This window comes from Mustela nivalis (assembly GCF_964662115.1).
Source record: "Mustela nivalis genome assembly, chromosome: 6".
Taxonomy (NCBI): domain Eukaryota; kingdom Metazoa; phylum Chordata; class Mammalia; order Carnivora; family Mustelidae; genus Mustela; species Mustela nivalis.
The window spans coordinates 82,452,441-82,475,800 of record NC_139025.1 but is presented as its reverse complement, the minus strand read 5'-3'; the positions used below and the strand labels follow the sequence as shown (position 1 = coordinate 82,475,800).

Below are 23,360 nucleotides of genomic sequence, written 5' to 3'. Positions count from 1 at the left end.
TGAGAAAAGTCATAGATCTCTGGAAGATTATATTTTCTGTTAATTAACTACCCATTAATTGCCAGGACTTGTTTAGGATCCAACTGCTTTTAAAAATCTTGCTAAAATTTTTTTGTGTTGATAAGAGTCAGCCATATTTGAACATTTTCTTAACTCAATTATTGCTCATGACAGTTACCCTGTGTTAGATCATCTGTATTTACTAAAAGTCTATATGGCTCATATCTTTGAGACAAAATGTTCCCAGATTGCTGTGTTGTTGGTGTGCTTTAATATGGCATGGTAATACCCTTTTATAAGTTTTTAGGACTTGGCTTGTCCTTTCAGTTAATTACCCCACACTTTAATAGTTTATTCTCTACTTTTCTTTTTCTTCTTTTATGGCCATTGCTGTTCAGTGTCTGCTTCTTTCTTCATTAATGTGTCAGCTTCTTACCATTTCCACTTGAAGTCACTTGTGGGTGACTTCTAGTCTTGTTCAGTGGTTGTTTTTGTTTGTTTGTTCACATGTCTCTTTGTTTTTCTTGCCATTTCTGTTTCTTGGTTGTCATAAGCACCTCTTCCTGCTGACTCCAAATTATTGTGGTGAAAAATTGGAAGTAACAGCATGTCTTTTATTCTTCCTGGCTATTTTGATTCCTTTTCCAGTCATAGGGATCAATTCGGTGGTTATAGCTCATTGTGTGTGGCTCAAATTGCCAAGTGTCCGAGATCCAAATGAATGAATATTGGTCCTTTTATTTGTATAGTTTCATCATCTTTTCAAATTCTTTTATGTCTTTTCTTTTGGGTTTCCACTTCACAGTATATGCCTCTAAAATAAAAGCAAGGACAAGAGCAGTAACAGGAATTTAAAAATAGAGTTAGTATGAACATGATTTGTTTGTGAAGTAATGAAGTCATCCAGCAGTTCTTAAAGTGTGGTCCTTGGACCAGCAGTATCAGCATTACCTAGGAACTTGCTAGAAATGCAAATTCTTAGGTTCCATTTCAGACACTAAATGAGAAGTTCATGGGATGGAGCCCAGTAATCTGTGTTTTAACCAGCTTTCCAGGTGAATCTGATCTATGCTAAAGTTTTAGAACCACTAACTCAACTTTAATTTAATATTGAGAACAAGGACCATGTGTTATTCTGAATTTTGCAGCACTTACTCCAATCCTAGACTTACTGAGCTTTAGCTTGATTAATCTCTTTCACATTGCCCTTGATTGTTTTTTAAGTTTCACCCAAAGTTTCACCAAGGATAAACGGTAGGTTTTTAGTATATAGAAGTACCCTATTCAGATATGAACAAGGGTTGTTTACCAACTTGCATGTATTTTCTTTTATTAACATATAATGTATTATTTGTTTTAGGGGTATAGGTCTGTGAGTCATCAGCCTTACATAATTCATAGCACTCAACATAGCACATACCCTCCTCAGTGTCCATAACCCAGCCATCCTATCCCTCCTCCACTCCCACCCCCCAGCAACCCTCAGTTTGTTTCCTGAAATTAAGAGTCTCTTATGGTTTATCTCCCTCCCTGGACCCATCTTGTTTCATTTTTTTCCCTCCCTTCCCCCCACAGCCCCCCCTCACCTTGTCTCTTAAACTTCTCATATCAGAGAGATTGTATTAATATTGTCTTACTCCTGTTGACTTATTTCGCTTAGTGTAATACCCTCTAGTTCCATCCATGTCGTTGCAAATGGCAAGATTTAATTTTTTGATGGCTGCATAGTATTTCAGTGTGTTTGTGTATATATACATTCATACATATGTGTATATATATATATATATATATACACATACGCACATATGTGTTTGTACACATATATATACCACATCTTCTTTACCCCCTTATCTCTTCATGGACATCTAGATTCTTTCCATAGTTTCCATAGTTTGACTATTGTGGACACTGATGCTCTGATATAAACATTCAGGCGCATGTGCCCCTTTGGATCACTACATTTGTATCTTTGGGATAAATACCCAGTAGTGCTATTCCCGGGTCTTAGGGTAGCTCTATTTTCAACTTTTTGAGGAACCTCTATACTGTTTTCCAGAGTGGCTGCACCAGCTTGTGTTCCCACCAACAGTGTAGGAGGATTCCCCTTTCTCCACATCTTCACCGACATCTGTTGTTTCCTGACTTGTTAATTTTAGCCATTCTGACTGCTATGAGGTGGTATCTCGCTGTGGTTTTGATTTGTATTTCCCTGATGCTGAGTGATGTTGAGAACTTTTTCATGTGTCTCTTGGCCATTTTGATGCCTTCTTTGCATGCATTTGTTTTTGATGTCATATATAAAAAAATATATATTTACATTGAAATTTATAATTTTTAACCTCTTTTTGTGTATAGTTTTCAAGTTAAAATTATATCATTGCTATTCTATGTATGAGTGTCTTCATTTATCTTCTTATTGGTCCACTATCATAATTTATTAGCTGGCCACCAAAGAATTCCAGAATTAGAATTATATGATATGAAAATGCTAGAGGTCTTCAGGATCTTATCTTCACCATTTTTAGGTATATTGTGCTTATCAGACAGTGGTTTTCAGATGTCTTGCATACATGAACCCCTAAGGGCAAAAATCCTGTCTTGCTACTTTTGCTTGATTACGAAAATCACACAACCATTTCATTAGAATGAATAGAGATGAATAATGATACTTTTGATGAGATGCCAACAAATTCTTGTCTGACTTTTACAGTATGAATTTGCTATCTTGATTCATATAATGGTTGCAGCACTATAGCTTAGAACTGGGAAGAACACAAAAAAATGGTATATGTTTTATGTAAATTTAGCATTAATGCCAAAAATACCTGTGTAAGTAGACACTGTCTACACTATTAGGGATCTTCTTCTGGATTAATTTTTCTTTATATTTGATTTTCTGTAGTTTGAATGTGATATGCTTTCATGCCGGTTTGGGGGGGGGGGCACTTATGCTTAGTATTCTCTGAGCTTCCTGGACCTGCAATTTAGTGCCTGACATTAAATTGGGGGAAATTCATCATTATTGTTTCAAGTATTTCTTCTGTTCTTTTCTCTGTTCTCCTAGTATTCCCGTTATGCATTATGTTATACGTTTTGTAGTTGTCTTAGATAGTGGCTTTTTCCCCCATTATTCTCTTTGCTTTTTAGTTTTTGAGGATTCTTTTTTTTTTTGGTCAGAGAGAGAGAGCGCGCGTGAACACAGGCAGACAGAATGGCAGGCAGAGGCAGAGGGAGAAGCAGACTCCCTGCCGAGCAAGGAGCCCGATGTGGGACTCAATCCCAGGACGCTGGGATCATGACCTGACCGAAGGCAGTTGCTTAACCAACTGAGCCACCCAGGCGTCCCAGTTTTTGAGGATTCTTTTGATAGATCCTTTAGCTCACAGCTCTTTGCTCAGCTTTGTGTGGTTTACTAATGAGCCCATCAAAGGTACTCTTCCTTGCTGTTACAGTGTTTCTTATCTCTAGCATTTCTTCTTGGTTCTTTCTAGGATTTCCATCTCTCTATTTACATTGCCTATTTGTTCTTGCATGCTGTGTACTTTATCCATTAGAGTCTTTGGCACATTAATCATAGTGTTTTAAATTCTCTGATGCTAGGTCTATCTCTTCAAATTGTGCTTTTTTGCCTTTTGGTATGACTTGTAATTTTTTTCTTGATAGTCAGACATGATGTACGAGGTAATAGTTATTGCTGTAAGTAGGTCTTTGGTAATGTGGTAGTGAGGTATGAGGTAGTGGAAAGTCTGAAGTGTTCTTTAGTCCTATGATTTCTATTCTTTTTTTTTTTTTTTTTAAAGATTTTATTTATTTATTTGACAGAGAGAAATCACAAGTAGACGGAGAGGCAGGCAGAGAGAGAGAGGGAAGCAGCCTCCCTGCTGAGCAGAGAGCCCGATGCGGGACTCGATCCCAGGACCCTGAGATCATGACCTGAGCCGAAGGCAGCGGCTTAACCCACTGAGCCACCCAGGCGCCCCTGATTTCTATTCTTTTAGAGCAACTCTATGTCTCTGGTCTATGAACTTCACAAGTTTTTTTTCAGTTTTTTCCTTCCCCTTAGGTGGGACAAGATGGCTAGAGTGGGCTGAAGTTGGGTATTTTTCTAATTGTGGTCACTCGCTCTGATAATACCCTAGCAAATTAGGCTCTATTTGCCTAGTTTCTCCTGAGGGCAGGCCTTGTTAAGAGCAGAGTGCTCTGGTATATTTCAAAATAGTTTCTTTTTCCTTTCCTCCTGCCTGAGGGGATTCAACCTACCCCCCCCCCCCAAAATTTCCTTTGGGAATATAGTTGAGCTCCTGGAGGTAAATCTCACAATATTGTGGGGATCCTCCCTGTGACTGAGTATATTGTGGGGATCCTCCCTGTGACTGAGTCCCCCTAGAATTTTTAACTCTCTGAGTTACCACACTGAGCCTCCAGTGAGTTGTTCACACTGAACATCAATTACAGTTCAGGTTTTCCTTCCCTGCCACTGGCTCCTGTGGCACTTTCTGCTTATGAGTCTTTTTTGCAAGCTGTGATTTCCTGTATTCATCTTTCTGTCTCTCCATTCTTAAGAACAGTGGTCTGCCCTGTGTCCTCTTCTCTCTTATCCAGGAAGGGTTGTTGATTTTTCAGCCTGTATAGCTTTTTACTTACTAGGATAGTGTGGCAACTCCTAAGCTCCTTACTTGTAGAACCAGAAACCAGAAGTCCTATAGATTAATTTTTGAACTTCATTAAACTGTTGGTGCTTTGCTTTAAAAAGCACGATAGTTCACGATAGTTACCCTTAATTATTTAGATTTGTATCTTGAGTATAAAGATTATTTTGATATAGTAACTGTTGAAAAGGAACTTTGAGCTGTGTAGTCAGTCAGATGCCCACAGAAAGGAAGCCATTTCATATTTTTGTACCTTGAGCTCCTAGCTTGATGCCTTAGATGTAACAGAGTCCCAATAAATGTGTCTGCTGAATTACCAGAATATCCCCACCTAGATGGGACAGTGGTATCTGGAATTAAACTGCCAGGATTCAAACCCTTTGCTCCCATCTTTTAATAGGTGTGTGATGATCATTTATTTGCTCTTTACATTATCTGTAAAATAAGATAACAACAGTTCCAACCTTGAAGCGTGAATGTGAGATTTCAGTGTGAAGTGGGTAGGACAGGGCTTGGCTTATTGCCACAGCTATATAAATCTTAGTTACTATTGTTATTATTATGATTATTGCATATCATTAGAAACATATTCTTGTCATTCTTTTTACTGAGTGTTGTCTTTTTCTTTCTGAAGTAGTCTATGCTGAAATTCTTAATGTCAGTGCAAGTTCTGGTATATATGTGGAGTCCCTAATGGCTGTAGAGGTAGTAACCCCACAGAAGAAGTAGAAAAAAGAACACATCCTTGTCATTTTAAAGTAGATTTTTATCTGTTAATGACTGTTTTATTTATGATAGCCAAGGCTCTTCCAGAAACTATAACAAAGCAGGGCTGAACTGTCTTAAAATATAGCTCTGAAACAGTCAAGGGGTATATAACATGTGACTATGATTAACATGACATTTCAGCTTCTGAGCTCCCTAAACCATAGAGCTAAACCTCAGTGGATTTTGTTTGTTTTTAATGTTGATTTAAGTTAGTCTCCAAGATTTTATGGAGTCTTAGAATTTAATCCTTTACCACACCCTTACCTGGATATTTACCTTTATGCTCTTTTAGGCACCTGTTATGCTAGACAGCTATATATTTATATCACTAGTTTTTAAAGCTTTTTTAGATTTAAAAAAATCTAAAAATACAGAAAAACAGGATAATATGATAAATAGCCAAGTACCTACATCCCCCCAAAAGAAAGCCACAAAAATAACACAACATTTTGCCACATTTGTTTCAGATATTTCTGTTATTGATGTTATTATTAAAGAAATAAAACATTACTGATAAGTTGAAGCCTCCTTGTGTACCCTCCAGATCCTATTCCTGTCTCTTCTTCCCCAGAGGTAACTACTATGCTGAGATTGGTGTGTATCAATTTCCATACATGTTTTTAGACTTTTACTATATTTGTAAGCATCTGTAAAACTATAAAGTATTGTTTTGTTTGCTGCCTTAAGCTTTAAATAAATGGTGTCTTATTGTGTATATTATTCTATAGCTTGTTTTTCCTCCTTCAATTTTATGCTTTTGCAACTTACCCATGTCATACCTGTGGCTTTTCAACAGTTATAATTATTTCATTGTATAAATATATCATGATTTATTATTCACATATAATAAACATTAAGACTGTTTTTAGTTTTTTGTTATTTCAGACAATACCACAGTGGATGTTCTTGTTTACATCTTATGCACATGAGACTCTCTGGATTCTAATATTTGAGTAGTATATTGAGTTACAAAGATGAGCCCGCTACTGGCTAGAAAACGTGATTAGGGATCTATCTGTCCCAGGCCCTCCTCAGTCACAGAGTTGTGGGGATTAATAGCTCAGCACACTGGTAACGCATAAACAATTCTCAGCATAGTGGTTGCAAAACTGTGTATAGGGTATGAACTTAAAAGTAGAATGCTTGCATGATAGAATATCTTCATCTTCAGTAATATCAGTTGATACTTCTGCTGGTAATATAGGACAGTATCTGTTTATCCATGTCCTCACTAACATTTGGGTTTGCTATACTTTAATTTTTTGCCATTCTGACAGTTTTAAAATGCTATCTTATTTCAACTTAAATATGCTGTGGTACTAGTGACATTAAGCATCCCTTCATATATTAGCCATTTTGGTTGCTGCCTTCTATAAATTACCTGGTAATCAATTTTACCCAATTTTCTCTTGGATTGTTGGTATTTTCTTTAAGAGTTCTTTAGAAGTATGTGATGCAAATGTTGGGATTTTCTTTAAGAGTTCTTTAGAAGTATGTGATGCAAATGTCTTCTCCATGTCATGTGTATCAACAGAGAGAAAAATCTTATTTTTTACATGGAAACTTTTTTCTAGTTTTAAGATCCAGTTACTCTTTTAGTAAAAATTGCCTCTAATGATTTACTTTGGGGAAAATCCTGATAGATACAAAGATTTTTAGGTTCCTAAACAATTGGAAGTTCTTTTCTAATTAATAACTTAGAAAGAAAAAATTACTTCTTTTGGTTTATACATATATATTAGATAGAGCTACTCTATGTGTAAGATACTTAATTTTCTGAAATAGAGGCTTTTGACCTTGTCTGTATATTGGAATCATTGGGGAGTTAAAATAAAATTATGTCTGGGTCCCACTCCAGAGATTTTGATATGTTTGGTCTGAGATGCAGCTTGGGCACTGAATGTGCAAGTGTTCTGTAGGTGATTGTATTATGTAACTAAGGTTGAAAAACACTTCTCTTGGGGGAATTTTCTAGATCTATACTGTCTAATACAGTAGCAGCTGGTCACATGTATTTATTTAATTTCATTAAACTTAAATAGAACTAAAAAATCAGTTCCTAAATCTAGAGATACTTCAAGTGCCTAATGGTTGCCTGTAGCTAGTGGCTACTGTACTGAGCAGCGCAAGTATAGAACATTTTCATCATTCCAGAAAGTTCTATTGACTAGTACTGCTCCACATGATAATAGTGATTACTCTTGGGAAAGAAGACTGAGGACAGAGATAAAAAGGTAACTTAGTTTTCAATCATACAGTCTTTTGAACTTTTTGGATTTTGGTTTCAAAATTTCATAAGGTATAAATTACCTATTAAAAATAAATATTTTTTTAAAAATTAAAGAGAGGTAATCATAGTGATATTTGAGAGGAGGGAAAAAAAAGATTTTTTTAAAAAGATTGTATTTATCCATTTGATTTTATTTATCCATTTTTCTATGGTGTTTAGACTATTTTTCAAAGCCTATCCAGTGATTTTTCATTTCAGACATGTTTTGAGTTCTAGAATTTCTTTTTTTTTTTTTTTTTTTTTTTTTTTAGTTTCCATTTCTCTACCCTCTATCCCAAGCAGAGGGAGTGATAAGCAGAAGGAGAGGGAGAAGCAGGCTCCCCGCAAAGTGGAGAGCCTGACATGGTGCTCGATCCCAGGACCCTGGGACTATGACCTGAGCGAAAGGCAGATGCCCAACTGACTGAGGCACCTAGGAGCCCCAGAAAAGATTATGTTCTAAAGAAGCAATGTAGGAGCACCTGGGTGACTCAGTTGATTAGGTGTTCAACTCTTGATTTTGGCTCAGTTCGTGATCTTGGGGTCTTGAGATCCAGTGCTGCATCAGGCTCTGCACTGAGCATGGTGCTTGCTTGGGATTCTTTCTCCCTCTTCCTCTGCTCCTCTTCCCCTCTCTCTCTAAAAATAAATAAGTAAATAAAAAGGAAGGAAGAAAGAAATAATGTAGTTATTATTATTATTATTTATTTCGGTTAAGATTCTTAAATGATTAGAGCTTTCAGAGGAAATATCTATATTTATAAAAGTACATTAAAAGTTTTTATCAAATAACTGTAGATATACTTAATTTTTTCTCTTAGGCATCCTTTAAGACAGTAGTGGGACACTATAGCTTTGTTGCTGGTTTTAATAAACCATTTATTAAAACATTACCTTGCTTATTTATATTTTGTCTATGGCTGCTTTTGTGCCAGAACAGTTGAGTACGGCCTCCAACCCTAAAATATTCACTAACTGACCCTTTAAGAAAAAGTTTTCAAAGAAACAAATTATATAAAATTGGGCAAGGTTTTGGGGGGTAGGAAAAAAATACTTAAGTTAGCATAATATCAAATTGTATTATTGGAAATTGCTACTAAAGATGCAAAAACTTCTAATGGTACATTGGTTTATAATTTTTTCGTTGTCATATTTTATGGGGCCACAATTAAGAAAAAAGGAATCAAAATAGGGTCTTGAATTAGAAAATACCTAGGGAGAGTAGGATAGTTAGTACTCACTGGGTTTGAGGGTTTAATTGGTGTCTGTTTCTCTCACTTTTTAAGAACTATACTTAAAAAGTTCTGTGTTTTAGTGGTTATTCCAGGGATTACTGTTTGCATCCTTTCTATAGCAAGGTCTATTTAGAAATAATCTTGTAGTCCTTCATGTGAAATATAGAACTTTACCGAGGTGTGATGCCATTAGCATTGCTTCATCTTCTGTTGTGTATTTTATTTATATATAAATCCTAATACTTTTAGTATTATTTTGCTTTAAAAAACTTTATTTTAAGAACATAAGAGAAATGGGATCGGGAGGGAGACAAACCATAAGAGACTCTTAATCTCGCAAAACAAACTGAGGGTTGCTGGGAGGAGGGGGGTAGGGAGAGGGTGGTGGGGTTATGTACATTGGGGAGGGTATGTGCTATGGTGAGTGCTGTGAAGTGTGTAAACCTGGCAATTCACAGACCTGTACCCCTGGGGCTAATAAAACATATGTTAATAAAAAATAGGGGGGAAAAAAAGAAAGAACATAAGAGAAGAATATATTATGGTCTCTTGTATTTACCATATTCATACCTTTTCTAGTGCTCTTCATTCCTTCCTAAGGATTCTAGTTTCGTTTCTTTTCTTTTTTCTTTTCTTTTCTTTTCTTTTTTTCTTTCTTCTTCTTTTTTTTTTTTTTTTAAAGAGGGAGAGTGAGAGAGAGAGTGTTTGTGAGTTGTGGGGGCAGGGGCAGAGGGAAAGGGAGAGAGAGAATCTTCTTTTCTTAAAGATCTTAAAGATCTATTTATTTATTTGAGAGAGAGAGAGAGAGCAGGGGGAGGGGTAGAATGAGAGGGAAAGAATCTTAAGCAGACTCCTTGCTGAGTGTGGAGCCCCACTCATGGCTCGATAGCACAACCCCAAGATCATGACCTGAGCCAAAACCAAGTGAGAGGCTTAACTAACTGAGCCACCCAACTGCCCCTAGTTTCTGATCTCTATCTTGATTATTATTTTCCCTTCAGCTAGGAGAACTTCCTTTAACATTTCTTGAAATGCAGATCTTCTAACAACACATTTTCTTCAACTTTTATCTAAAAGCATTTTTATTTCATAATCATTTTTGAGGTATGTTTTTACTGAATATAGAAATTCAAGAGACCCCTGGGTGACTGGCTTGGTGGTTAAGTGTCTCCCTTCGGCTCAGGTCATGATCCCAAAGTCCTGGGATTGAGTCCTGCATCGGGCTTCCTGCATAGTGGGGAGCTTCCCTGTACCTCCGGCTGCCTGTACATTCTCTCTCTGACAAATAAATAAATAAAATCTTAAAAAAAAAAAAAAAGAAAGAAATTCAAGTTGATTTTTTTTATCATTTTAAAAATACAATTCCACTGTTTTATAGACTTTGTTGATTCTGAGCTTGCCATCATTATTTTTGATGTGCCTTTGTATTACTGTTTTTGTTTTTGTTTTTGTTTTTGTTTAAAGTAAGCTCTATGCCCTTGTGAAGCTTGAACTCCTACCCTGAGAATCAAGCATTGTGTGCTCTACTAACTGAGCCAGGCAGGTACTGATAGTATGCTTTTTTTTTTTTTTTTTTTTTTTTGATAACTGCTTTTTTTTTTTTTTTTTTTTTTTTTTTAAAGATTTTATTTATTTGACAGAGAGAAATCACAAGTAGATGGAGAGGCAGGCAGAGAGAGAGAGGGAAGCAGGCTCCCCATGGAGCAGAGTCCGATGTGGGACTCGATCCCAGGACCCTGAGATCATGACCTGAGCCGAAGGCAGCGGCTTAACCCACTGAGCCACCCAGGTGCCCCTTGATAACTGCTTTTAAGGTTTTTTCTATAGCTTTGGTTTTCATGAGTTTCACTAAGATATACATTGAAATGGTCTCCTGGGTTTTTTGTATTTGTCCTGCTTGAGATTCCCTGAGGTTCTTCAATATGTGGGTTGATGTTTTCCACCAAATTTGGGAAATTTTCAGCCTTCATTCAAATTCAGGTGTTATTCAAATTTTTTCTGCCCTGTTCTCTTTTTTTTCCTTCTGGAATTCAAGATACATACATTTCAGACTGCTTTATATTATCCCATAGTTCACTGAAGTTCTATTTAGTTTTTTTGCAGTACTTTTTCTCAATCAGTTTGTTTAATGTCTTTGATCTGTCTTCAAATTCATTGACCCTTTTTCTACGGTGTTTAGTCTGTTGTTCAAAACCCATCCAGTTTATTTTTCATTTGAGACGTGTTTTGAGTTTTAGAATTTCTGTTTGGTTCTTTTTTTAGTTTCCATTTCTCTACTGGATGTCTCCATTTTTTCCTTTAAATTGTGTGTGTGTGTGTCTGTGTGTGTGTGAAAAACAGTTGTTTACAGGTCCTTGTATGTAGTTTCAGCAGGTGGGTCATCTCTGAGTCTGTTTCTGTTGATTGCTTTTTTTTCTTTGATTATGGGCATTATTTCCTGCTTCTTTCTATGTCTAGTAATTTTATTGTGTCCTGTATGAATGCTATAGTATAGAAGTATGGGTTTTGTTTTTTAAAGGGTGCTAAGTTTTATTCTGGCAGACAGTTAAATTACTGGTGAATGCTCTTGATTTTATGCTGTCAGGACAGGTTAGTTTTGATTTTGTTTTTCATCTGAAGGCATGACCCTTAACTATACGGTATGATCCCTACTTCTAAAGTAGGCCTTGTAGCATCTCATCTGAATGCCCCCGATGGTCAGTAAAGATTCTCTATTGTGGCTGGCCCAAAGATGCATTGTTTCCAAGTGCTTTATGACCTGTTTCTTTTCAGCTCTCAGCCCTGCAGCAGCAAGTGCTTTCTGTTAGCCCCTCTAGAGTCTTATCCTGTGTGTGTATTAGCTGAGGCCTCAGCCAAAGACCCAAGTGGAATATCCATGCAGATCTCTCTCCTCCATTTCACCCCACACGGCTTCTTTCTCTGTAGTATTCTGTCTTAAAAATTCCAACCATCTTAGCAGCCCAAACTCTGATGATCTCTGCCTCCTTTGCTCACTGAGATTGCCCATCTCATGTATATAGCCCTTCTTTCAAGAGTTAGTCTTGTGCTGCTGGTTGTTCAATGCCTAAAAACTGTTGTCTTAAATATTTTTGTCCATATTTTAAAAAGTCTGGGGTGTGAGAGGGTAAGTCCAGTGCTGACTTCTATGTCATGGCTAGCAGTGGAAATTTGTGTTGATCTTTTGAAATTATATAAATGGATCTCCAAATATGAAGGATGTGGAGTTCACAGGCCAGGTCTTACGAGCCACATGAGAATATCATTTTAATAGTCTCTTTAGATATGTATCTATATTGCTCAGAGGGTGGGGATGGTTCTACTGGCTCGTATTTGAACAGTTTACAAGCATGTTATATCTGTTTGTATATGCAGAACAAAGGAACATTAAAATGTTGTATCATTGTTTTATATTTAATGTTCATGCTTCAAGATGATTAATATTTTTATGGGCACTTACCAATTAGAGTTTCATAAATTCCCAAAGCATTACTGTAAGTAAACATTCATCAGGATCCCCTGAATATGAGCAAACTATGAATTCATGAAGCTCAATATATTGGCTAGGGCCAGTAGTTCTACATTTCAATGTTTTTGTTTTTTCAGCAGGAATCTTGGATTCTTTTTTCATTTAAGGATTAATACTCAACTTTGACAACTTCAGTATATATTGAACACCTACTATTTTCCGACTTATATCATAATTCTTTAGTTAATATTCTTACTTAGCCTCCAAAACAATCATGCAGGGTAAATGGCATTATTCCTGTTTTTTAGATAAAGACTAGGGCTTTCAGAAGTCACTAACCCAAAATCATACAGTTAATAAATTACAGAATCGTGATTTAAGTCCTGGTCTAATTCCAAAGCTTATGCTTTTTATTCTGTCTTTTATTCTCTTGGCTATGCAGCAGAACCACTTTTGGAGCTTTTAATGAATATAGATATCTGTGTACCACCTCCATATGCAGTATGTCCAGGGTGGTATCTGTAAGGCGCTGTGCTTCCAGAGTTGAGGACTGTTGCCTATTAGTGCCATGTAACTTCTCGCTAGTCATAGTCACCGGATTGTGATGCCCTGTAAGACAAAAACTGGAAGGTTTGAACATTTTTGAGGTTGTAGCCCTGTTGTTGGAAAAAGGAAATGCGGACAGTTCTGTTTTGGCTCTCAGAGTAGGGACTGCAACTGAGGTCCAATAGAGATGTGAAGGAGGATTAACCCTAAACTTTCTATCACCTTTTATAAGCATCTCAGTGATTTTCTCCAGAAATGCTACTTTGAATTTTTAAATCAAGTGAAATGTATATCTTCTGTCATGAGTTTCACTTTCCTCATCTGTGAAAGGCATATTTATCTCACATAGATTTGAAAACTGTTGTCTTAAATATTTTTGTCCATATTTAAAAAAGTCTGGGGTGTGAGAGTGACATGAGATTAGTGCCTGCTTTATACCAAACAGTCAGAAAATAGGAGCTACTGTTATTATTAGTAGTACATTATTGCCTCCTTTGGAATTGCCAAATATAGTCCCAGCCATCAGCCCCCCATCCCTCTAACCAATTCTTCCTAATGTTTTAACTGTTATGTCTCTAATATAGATCCTTCTTTCTTCTCTGACCTCCTTTCTAACACTTCTCCCTCACTCCTTTCTTTGCAGTTCCTCAGATATGCTATGCATCTCCTGTCTCAAGGCCTTTGTGTGTACTTGATGGTCTTTGCCTGAATGCTTTCCCTCCATGTTGGTTCAAACATGATTTAAAGTGATTTAAACACTTTGCTCAAATGTCTCTTCTTTGAAAATGGCTCCCCTAACCAAGCTATATAAAGTAGAATCTTCCACCACTCCCTGTCATATCTCTATCTTACTTTATACATAGCAGTTTTCACTCTGACATTTATATTTTATACATATTCTTATTTACTTATTATCTACCCAACAAGAATGTAAGCTTCATGGGGACAGTAACTTGGTCTATTTTGTTCACTGTTGAATCTCCAGCTTTTTATAACAGTGTCTAGCATATAATAGACACTTAATAGATATTGTTGAATGATTGAATTTTCATACAGATAGCTCTCCTTTATAAAAAATATAAAAGGCAGAACCCGAGTAGTAGGGTAAATACTCTGTGCTACAATTTTATTTCCTGTGTTTTGTCTTTATCAAACTAGGCTTTGTCATTTTATCTTTGGTACTTTTCTTTACTAATGGCTTTATCAATGATATATCTTTTAGTAGCCTAGTTATTAATATTATCTGATGGCAGCATGGTATTTTCTGTTGATTTATCTACTTTCCCCTGGCTCTTAATGGTCCTCAATGGCGAGGACCAGGGTAAAATACACAGAAAGTTAGAAATGCTTTGATATAAATTATTGTTTGTCTTGCCCTACTGCTTAGTATTTCCCTGAGAATTTACTCTATCGTGTAGATGTAAAAAGGCATAACACAAAATTGTTTATAATGACAAACTGAAAGTTATATGTGTTATACGGAGGGTTAATTCATTAAATTTATTATATCCATAAAGTATGGTATGTAGTTGTTAAAAAATGATAATGTTGAACTGTACTTATTAACATACAAATATATTTATGATTTTTAAATGAAAAAAGCAGAAAAAAACAAGAAAGCAAGTATAATATCTCATTTTTGTGGAATAAACATTAGATACTTACATGTACATAGAAAAAGAATTTGAAGAACTCTGTAGAAATTGGACAGTGAGATTAGCACTGTCACTTATCTTCAAGCCCACTAGTAGTTTTCTAGGTCATCATTTGTTCTGACCCTTGGGAGAAGCCTCTAACTGTCATATCCTAGGTCATAATCTCAGGGTCATGAGATTGAGTCCCATGTCTGGCTCTGTGCTGAGCAGGGAACCTGCTTAAGACTCTCTCTCCCTCCCCCAAAAAAAGAGAGAAAGAAAGAATTCATCAGGTGTGTTATATTAGCAAACAACCCCCAATTGCAGTCACTTTATTTATTTATTGTTCATTTTACAGTCTGATATAGGTTGGATGATTACCTTGTAGCTGTCCTCCCAAGTAGTGTCTCTTTCATTATTTGATAACATTTATCTTCTCATGTAGCATCCTGAGTTGCAGCAGAAAAGGAAGAGAGGTTGTGGGTGATTTGCACAGATTTTATTGCCATACCTGGAAGTGGCACATTCAGTTTGCTTATGTCCTCAAATCAGAACCTAGTCGTATGGCCCTTAACTGTAAGGATGGCTGATTTTCCTCTGATGAGATAAGAACACATTATCTCTGCCACCAAAGTTTTAGAAGAATAAAATGTGCCACTAATCTATCTTACAGATGGGTTCTCTGTTTTTTTCTTCTTACCTGTTTCTGCTCTCTCTAGTTTCTTGGTTCTCTTGTTTCTATCTTGTTAAGCTGCCCAGGGAAACTGTAGCGTTAGTGGCAGTGAGTGGAAAATGATCTTTCATTATTGCTTTCATTTCTTAAGGGAGAATAAGGTCCCCACTAGAAGATGTACATCTTTCTTAGTAAAGCTCTTTGTACAAAATAGAAATTTTCCCTCTTCAAAAATAAAATGCATTGTTCCATCAGTCATATTTAATTTTTATTTAAAATCTGAGCAACTTAGAGTAGCATATTCTCATTGCTTTACCTAATCTTTAAATGTCGATTTTTATTTGTACTATCAATAGAAAAAGATCTTGCTGTATCTGAAGAGATTCATTTGTTTTTTCATTCATCTAATCTTAGTTGAGCTTTTGTTATGTGCCATTTATTCTGGGTGATGGGGATGTAGTGGTGTCCAAAACATATGCGTTCCATCTATTTTATATCCTGGTCAGATTTATTGGTCACCAAAATCTGTGATGGATATTACAATGTTTCACTTAATTAAGTTAATTAGTTAATATATCAACTATAAAGATTATAAAATTAAAATAAGCATCATACGATTAGTGCAGTGCAAATAGATTCATGGTGGTTGGTTTTTGGAAATCATATTGTCAGGAATAATATGGATATCTTTTCTTTTAGCTCTAAGGAAACCCTCTATTTCTGTTTCTCAATATGAAAGTCATCAAGCAATCTCCCATATTCCAACTGGACAACCTCTCTCCCCAAATATGGCCCCAGGTATGAAGTCATATTCTTAAAATTCCATTTGAAAACCAATTTACTGGTCGAGTGTTGTTAGATAGTGAATAAAACATGTCATTTAGTAACATGGTGAAGTAGCATTCATTCCAGTTAATGTTACATATTTCCCAGTGATTGATCAAAATTCAGGAATAAATAATCCTTTAAAAGTACACTTTGTCTGAAGTATTCTGAAGAGCAGAAGAATTATTTGTTCTGCCTGTCTGGACTATGTTCCCTTTCATCTCTGCCAGTCTGTTTGTGTTTACCCTTTTCAAAATGTGTTGAAATTTATCTCACAGAGTCCTTCTATTAACAACTACATCCATCTGTATTCAACTCCCTACTCCTTACTTATAAATGTATTTGTCTTCTACTGAATATGTATTTAATTTTATAGAAATGTTCCTCTAAAATGAGAATTGATGTGATTAAAATTAATTATAGTAAGGATCTAAATCAGGGCTTTGATGAGGAAGAAAGGGAGTGGGGCAAAGGAAAGTTTTATCCAGGAGTTAACTAATAAAGAATCAAGAGTTAGCATGGGGGCCTGGCAGGTTCAGTCGGTAGAGCCTGTGACTCTTGATCTCTGGGGTTTATGAGTTTGAGCCCCAGATTGGGTGTAAAGATTACTTAATAAAACCTTTATGGGGTGCCTGGGTGGCACAGTCCACTAAGTGTCTGCCTTTGGCTCAGGTCATGATTCCAGGGTCCTAGGATCCAGTCCCACATTAGACTTCCTGCTCAGAGGGGAGCTTGCTTCTCCCTCTCCCTCTGCCTGCTGCTCCCCCTGCTTGTGCTCTTTTTCTCTCCGTCAAATAAATAAAATCTTTAAAAAATATTTAAACAATCTTTAAAAAGAAAGAAAGAAAGAATCAAGATTTAATACTGGCTCACTCAGTCTGTAGAGTCTATGACTCTTGATCTTGGGCTCCTGAGTTTCAGCCCCACATTGGGTGTAGAGATTACTTAAAAATATGAACTGGAAAAAAAAATTAACAGTTCTGAGTTACTGTGTAGATGAAAATGACTTAGAGATGAGATGCCTGGGTGGCTCAGTTGGTTAAGCATCTTCCTTTAGCTCTAGTCATGATTCCAGGGTCCTGGGATCAAGTCCCACATTGTGTTCCTTGCTCAGTGGAAAACCTGCTTCTCTCTCTCCCTCTCCTTCCTCTCCCCTGCTTGTGCACGCACACCGTCTCTCTCCCCCACCCCCAGCAAATAAATAAATAAACGCTTTAAGAAAGAAAAGAAAATGACTTAGAGACCAGAGATTTCTGATAGCAATACAGAGTTTGAAGGGAGAAGAAGATACAGGTCTTTTTTTCCCCAATTTTTTAAAAGATTTTATTTTTTTATTTGACAGAGACATAGTGAGAGAGGGAACACAAGCAGGGAAGTGGGAAAGGGAGAAGCAGGCTTATTGCTGAGCAGGGAGCTCAATCCTAGAACCCTGGGGTCATGACCTGAGTCGAAGGCAGATGCTTAACAACTAGGCAACCCAGGTGCCCCAAAGATACAAGTCTTTTTTTTTTCTTTTTTAAAGATTTTATTTATTTATTTGACAGAGAGATAGATAGAGCACAAGTAGGTGGGGAGGAAGGCAGAGGGAGAGGGAGAAGCAGGCTTTCTGCTGAACAGAGAGCCTGACATGGGTCTCAATCCCAGGACCCTGGGATCATGACCTAAGCCCAAGGCAGACGCTCAACCAACTGAACCACCCAGGTGCCCCCAAAGATACAGGTCTTTAATCCCAATAAAATCTTTGGCTTTCTATTATATATCTCTCTGTTGGATATGTCTATAAAATCAGTACCAGAGATACTTAGCTAGGAATGATTAGTCAACTTCTCATAGCTAAAACCACATTAGCTGTCAGATTTGATTAAAGAAGTTAGAATAAAGTCCCCCTCCCCCAAAAAACCCTGCCTGAGTATGCAGTTTCAAACAACAGTTGTCTTACCTTTTCTAAAGCAGGTCTTGTGAGATTCCTCAGCAAAATATGACTTTGGTTTGATGTTTTTATGCTATAGATTCTCATGGACATCACAATGGAAATGCTGGAACTTCAAAACAGAACCCTTCCAACCCTCTTCAGCGTTTAATTCCAGGCCCGAACTTGGAGAGTGTACCCAGAATTCAAGCAGATATACTAAAGCAGGCTACCAAGGATAGAGTCGGTGATTTCCATAAGTTGAAGCAAAGTAAGAATCAGTTGATGAATGTTATGCTGAAAAGATTTAAATATAGTATGTTTACAAGGATTAGTTAAGATCTTCATTATTATAGTCTCTAATGAGTGTGAAGTTATATGCATATAGAGAGAAGGTGTGATGGTGGTGAAATTAAAAGGAAAGCAAGTTTTAAATGGATAGACATATATTAAAGAAAACTTTAAAAAGCTTCTCTTGTTTTCCATTATTAAATAATGAACTTCAGGTGAGTTGATTTTTTAAAAATGCTGTTCTTATGACTATAAAATTTTTTGGAGAAGTGAAAAAAGATATGTTTTGTTAGGCTAATGAATGAAAACTTTGCTTAGGAGGAGAAGATAAGTAGTTTTGATAAATGGATTCTGGGAGATATGCAGATCTGGGGAGACGGCCATAGTAGAAGGCTCAATGGTGCGCTCTTTTCTCTTCCCTCCAGTTGCAATTTGCTTCATTTAAGTGTTAGGAGAGAAGTGAAAGGAATTGAACAAATTTGTAGTACCATGTAATGACTTATCACTGCTTAATTGTTTCAGGGGTATCAACTTTAATAAGTGGACAGTAGCTGTTAATCTGCGTAACTCTCTAATTGGCAGGTTCTTAGGAAGTGCGAGAAATTCCAATAGCAAAGTTTGAACAGGACATATCTCTTAGGTCAGTTCCCTTAAACTATACTTTTCACTACTTTTGCTTTATAAAGCTTTTTCCCTTCACCTTCTGAACTTCAAAGCTGCAATTTGCCTTTGTTGGCTTTTTATGATGGCTTCTATGGCAACAACTGTTTAGAGCAGTGTTTAGGCAGGTACTTCTGCACAGGTTCCTTGTACAGTGAGGACTGCACAGTGTTATATTTTTAAACCTATTCAACATTTTTATTGGTCTTTTGACAGTTGTTCATATTTCTTCATCTATATGAATATATAGTTTGCATATATTGTTTCCTCGGTCTTCGTTTTTTTTCCCCCCTAGTGATAGTTTTTATTTATTTATTTATTTATTATGTACACTGGGTGTTATACTTTGCATACGTTTAACTCACTTTCTCCTTCCATGATATTTTAAAGTGTATCCAGGTAGACTGAATGAAGTATCATCTGAAAAACATTTTTTTAAAAAAGACTTGCTTATTTTATTTTTGGACACATGTCAGAAAGAGAGATTGAGAGAGAACTAGCAGAGGGAGAGGGACAGAGGGAGAAGCAGACACCCACTGAGCAGGGAACCCAATGCAGAACTCGATTCCAGGACCCTGGGATCATGACCTAAGCCAAAGATTGTTGCTTAACTAACTGTGCCACTCAGGCACCCTGAATTTTTATTAAACAAATGTGGCTAATTTTTTTGAAGATTTTATTTGCAGGTAGTCTCTACATCCAGCCTAGGTCTCAAACTCAAAACCCTGAAATCAAGAGTTGCATGTTTTTCTGACAGAGCCAGCCAGGTGCCCCTAACGTTTAAATTCAATGAAGGGCGCTTGAGTGGCTCAGTTGGTTAAGCATCGGACTGTTGATTTCTGCTTGGGTCATGGTCTCAGGGTCATGGGATTGAGGCATGACCCTCTGAAATAAATAAGTCTTTAAAAAAAAATACACTGAAAATATTTTCCTCTAAGTCTTGTTGAGGAATTGGCCTGAAAACTTGTATCTGAACAGAAAGAGATAGCGTAAAACAAAATACCTTTATTCAATATCTTAATTCATTTAAGACTTTATTCTAAGCTTATAGTTCATCCTGAAAAACTTTTTATTTTTCCCATATCTGTATTTTTTTTTTTTTACTGATCTTTGAATAAAGAATGTGATTGGAAAATAATTGCCAGGAAATTATTATTCTCTACAACTTACTTAAAAGAGCCTGTTGAGTTTTAAAGTCTTATTCCAAATTCTTTTCATTGTATATATAGAGTTGAAATCAGTGGGAGCACTGTTTTGTGCTTTACATTAGCATTATCTTTACTTACATTTTAACCTATCAAATAGTTACACAGTTGTCATATTAAATAGATACATACATATACCCACATGTATAGGTGCATATATTCCATTGTGCTTAAGCAATAATAAAAGTTCATTTAGCTTAACTCTTTTTTATTGACTATACAAATTATTTCATATTTTCTCATGTTAGTTGTCATGGCTGTGAATATCTTATCTTCAGATTATTTCCTGCTTCTCCTACTTTGAGGGTGTTCCTTTAAAAGTAGTCCCCAAACTGAAATTCCTAGGTCAAAATATCTGACAACCTTCTTTATAGTTCCAGTTACATATTGTCTGTCAGATTGTTCTCCAGAACAGTTTCACTATGTCACTGGAGATTTTTTTTTTTTTAATAACTGCATCCTTTAATGGCAATAATACAATTATTAGATTAAGAGACCACAGGAGAAAGGGCAGGTAACACTGGAGATTTTAAACTTACTTATTTCCCTGTGGCCTGACCACATTTGGTTTTTAACTCTTTTATGAGACATTTAGAATATAATGATTCCTTAAAAATGTTTTAATAAACATTTACTTCCTAGTAGCTTCTCCATTTTCATGTGAGGAATTTTACTGTAATTATTTCTTGGTATATAATCCATGTATCAGTTTGACCACTTAGCCTGATAACTTTAGATACTGATCCTATATCTTTGTGTCAAATCTTTATATGTAATTTTAGATATCAACCTTTTAAAAATTACCTTTGCCACAGTTTTACTCTTCATTGCCTTTCCTGATATGAGAATTTATTTTATTTTATCATGCAAGAATTTTTTTTAATTAAAAATAATTTTTAAACTGTGGCAGAATGCACATAAAATTTACCAAAGTGTACATTTTGTGGCATTTAGTACATTCATAATGTTGGGCGATCATCACAATTATCTAGTTCTAGAACATTTTCATCACCCCAAAAGAAAAACCTGTATCCATTAAGCAGTCACTCCTGGTTCTCTCCTACCCACAGTCCCTGGCAAAGATTAATCTGCTTTCTGACCTGAGGGGTTCACCTATTCTGAATCTTTCATATAAATGGAATCATAATATGTAACCTTTTGTGTCTGGCTACTTATACTTACCATGATGTTTTCAAGATTCAGCCTGTTATACCATGTATCAGTATTTTATTTTTTATGGCTAAATTACATTCAGTTGTATGAATACCTTTTGTTTATCCATTTATCTGAATTTCAGTTGTTTCCACTTTTGGCTATTATGAATAGTGCTGTATGAACATTGATTTGCAAGTTCTTGTTGAACACTTGTTTTTTTGATTCTTTTAAGTGTATATGTAGATATTGAATTGCTGGGCTATATGGTAATTCTATGTTTAGCTTTATGAAGGAACTGCCAAACTATTTTCCACAGTAGCTATATCATTTTACAGTCCTACCAGCATGTAAGACAGTTAATTCTCCACATCCCTGCCAAAACTTAGTACTTTCTGGGGTTCGTTGTTTTATTTTTCACTGTTGTCATCCTAGTAGATGTGAAGTGGAATCACACTGTGATTTTCTTTTCTTTTCTTTTTTTAAAGATTTTGTTTTCAAGTAATCTCTGCATCCACTGTGAGGCTCAAACTTACAACACTGAGATCAAGAGTCTTATGTTCCACTGTCTGAGACAGACAAGTGCCCCTCATTGTGATTTCCATTTGCATATCCCTAATGACTAAGGAAATTGAGTATCTTTTCATGTACTCATTGGTCATTTGTATAAATCTTTTTGGGAAAATGTCTATTCAAGTCCTTTGCCCACTTTTTTTGTTTTGTTTTGTTTTGTTTTGTTTGACAGACAGAGATCACAAGTAGGCAGAGAGGCAGGCAGAGAGAGAGGAAGGGAAGTAGGCTCCCTGCTGAGCAGAGAGCCTGATGCGGCCTCGATCCCAGGACCCCGGGATCATGACCTGAGCCAAAGGCAGAGGCTTTAACCCACTGAGCCACCCAGGCGCCCCTTTGCCCACTTTTAAATTGGGTTGCTTGTCTTTGTTGAGTTTTGAGCATTCCCTTTTTTTTAATTTCTAATTTTTTAAAAGACTTTTAAAATTTATTTATTGGACAGAGACAGTGAGAGAGGGAGCACAAGCAGGGGGAGAGGGAGAAGTAGGCTTTCTGCTAAGCAGGGAGCCTGATGCAGGGCTTGATCCCACGACCTCAGGATCATGACCTGAGCTGAAGGCAGACATCTAATGACAGCCACCCAGGGGCTCCTTGAGCATTCTTTTCTATATTCTGATACTAGACCCTCATCAGATACATGATTTACAGTTATTTTTGCCCATTCAGTGGGTGGTCTTTTCACTCTCTGGTAGTATCCCTTGATGCACAAAGTTTTTAATTTTGATGAAGTCCAATTTATCCCTTGTTTTGTTATTCATGGTTTTGGTGTCCTATCTAAGAAACCTTTGCCTAATCAAAGCTTATCAAGATTTCCCCCATGTTTTCTTCTAAAAGCTTTATAGTTTTGTCCTTTATATACAGGTTTTGATCTATTTCTTATATTCTTTTTAATCTAAGTTTTATATATGATATGAGGTAAAGATCCAGCTTCATTATTCTGTATGCAGGTATTCGTTATCCCATACTATTTGCTGAAGAGACTTTTTTTTCTCCATTGAACACTTGTGGCATCCTTGTTCAAAGTTAATGTATGAGTTTATTCTGGACTCTCAATTCTGTTCCCCAGATGCCACTACCACACTGTTTTGTAACTTCGTGTTGTTTTGAAATCAGGAAGTATGAGTCCTCCAACTTTGTTCTTTATAAAATTATTTTGGTGATTTGGGATCTCTTACAATTCCATATGACTCTTAGGATCTGCTTGTCTACTACTAAAAAGGCAGTTGGCATTTTTTTTTAAGTTAGCATAAGCTCTATACCCAATGTGGGACTTGAACTCATGAACCTGAGATTGAAAGTCACATGCTCTACTGACTGAGCGAGCCATCCAGGTGCCCCAAGACAATTGCTGAATCTGTAGATTACATTGAGGAATATTGGCATCTGAACAATCATAAGTTTCCAGTACATGAAAATGGGTGTCTTTCCATTAATTCAAAGTATCTTTAATTTCTTTCAGCAATGTTTAATAGTTTTAAGAGTACAAGTCTTTTGCCTCCTTGGTTTAT

The 23,360-nt window shown here is 36.3% G+C and overlaps 1 protein-coding gene and 1 long non-coding RNA gene across 4 annotated transcripts in view; one reads left to right on the top strand and one right to left on the bottom strand.

Annotated features, from left to right (window-relative positions):
* GOLM2 (golgi membrane protein 2) overlaps window positions 1-23,360 on the top strand; it is a 105,840-nt gene that overhangs the window by 46,078 nt on the left and 36,402 nt on the right. For both annotated transcript variants that reach the window (XM_082735336.1, XM_082735335.1), the window contains exons 7-8: window positions 15,940-16,038; window positions 18,075-18,245. In XM_082735336.1, coding sequence (XP_082591462.1) covers window positions 15,940-16,038; window positions 18,075-18,245 — 270 coding nt within the window. The remainder of the gene's footprint in view (window positions 1-15,939; window positions 16,039-18,074; window positions 18,246-23,360) is intronic.
* Window positions 57-18,079, bottom strand: LOC309867073. Of its 2 annotated transcripts, XR_014312972.1 has the most exons (4): window positions 18,005-18,079; window positions 12,878-12,996; window positions 8,169-8,325; window positions 57-814 (listed from the first exon to the last, which is right to left on the bottom strand). It is a non-coding gene; the product is annotated as an uncharacterized lncRNA (long non-coding RNA). The 2 variants fall into 2 exon arrangements; XR_014312973.1 differs by lacking the exon at window positions 12,878-12,996 and having other exon boundaries at window positions 18,005-18,064.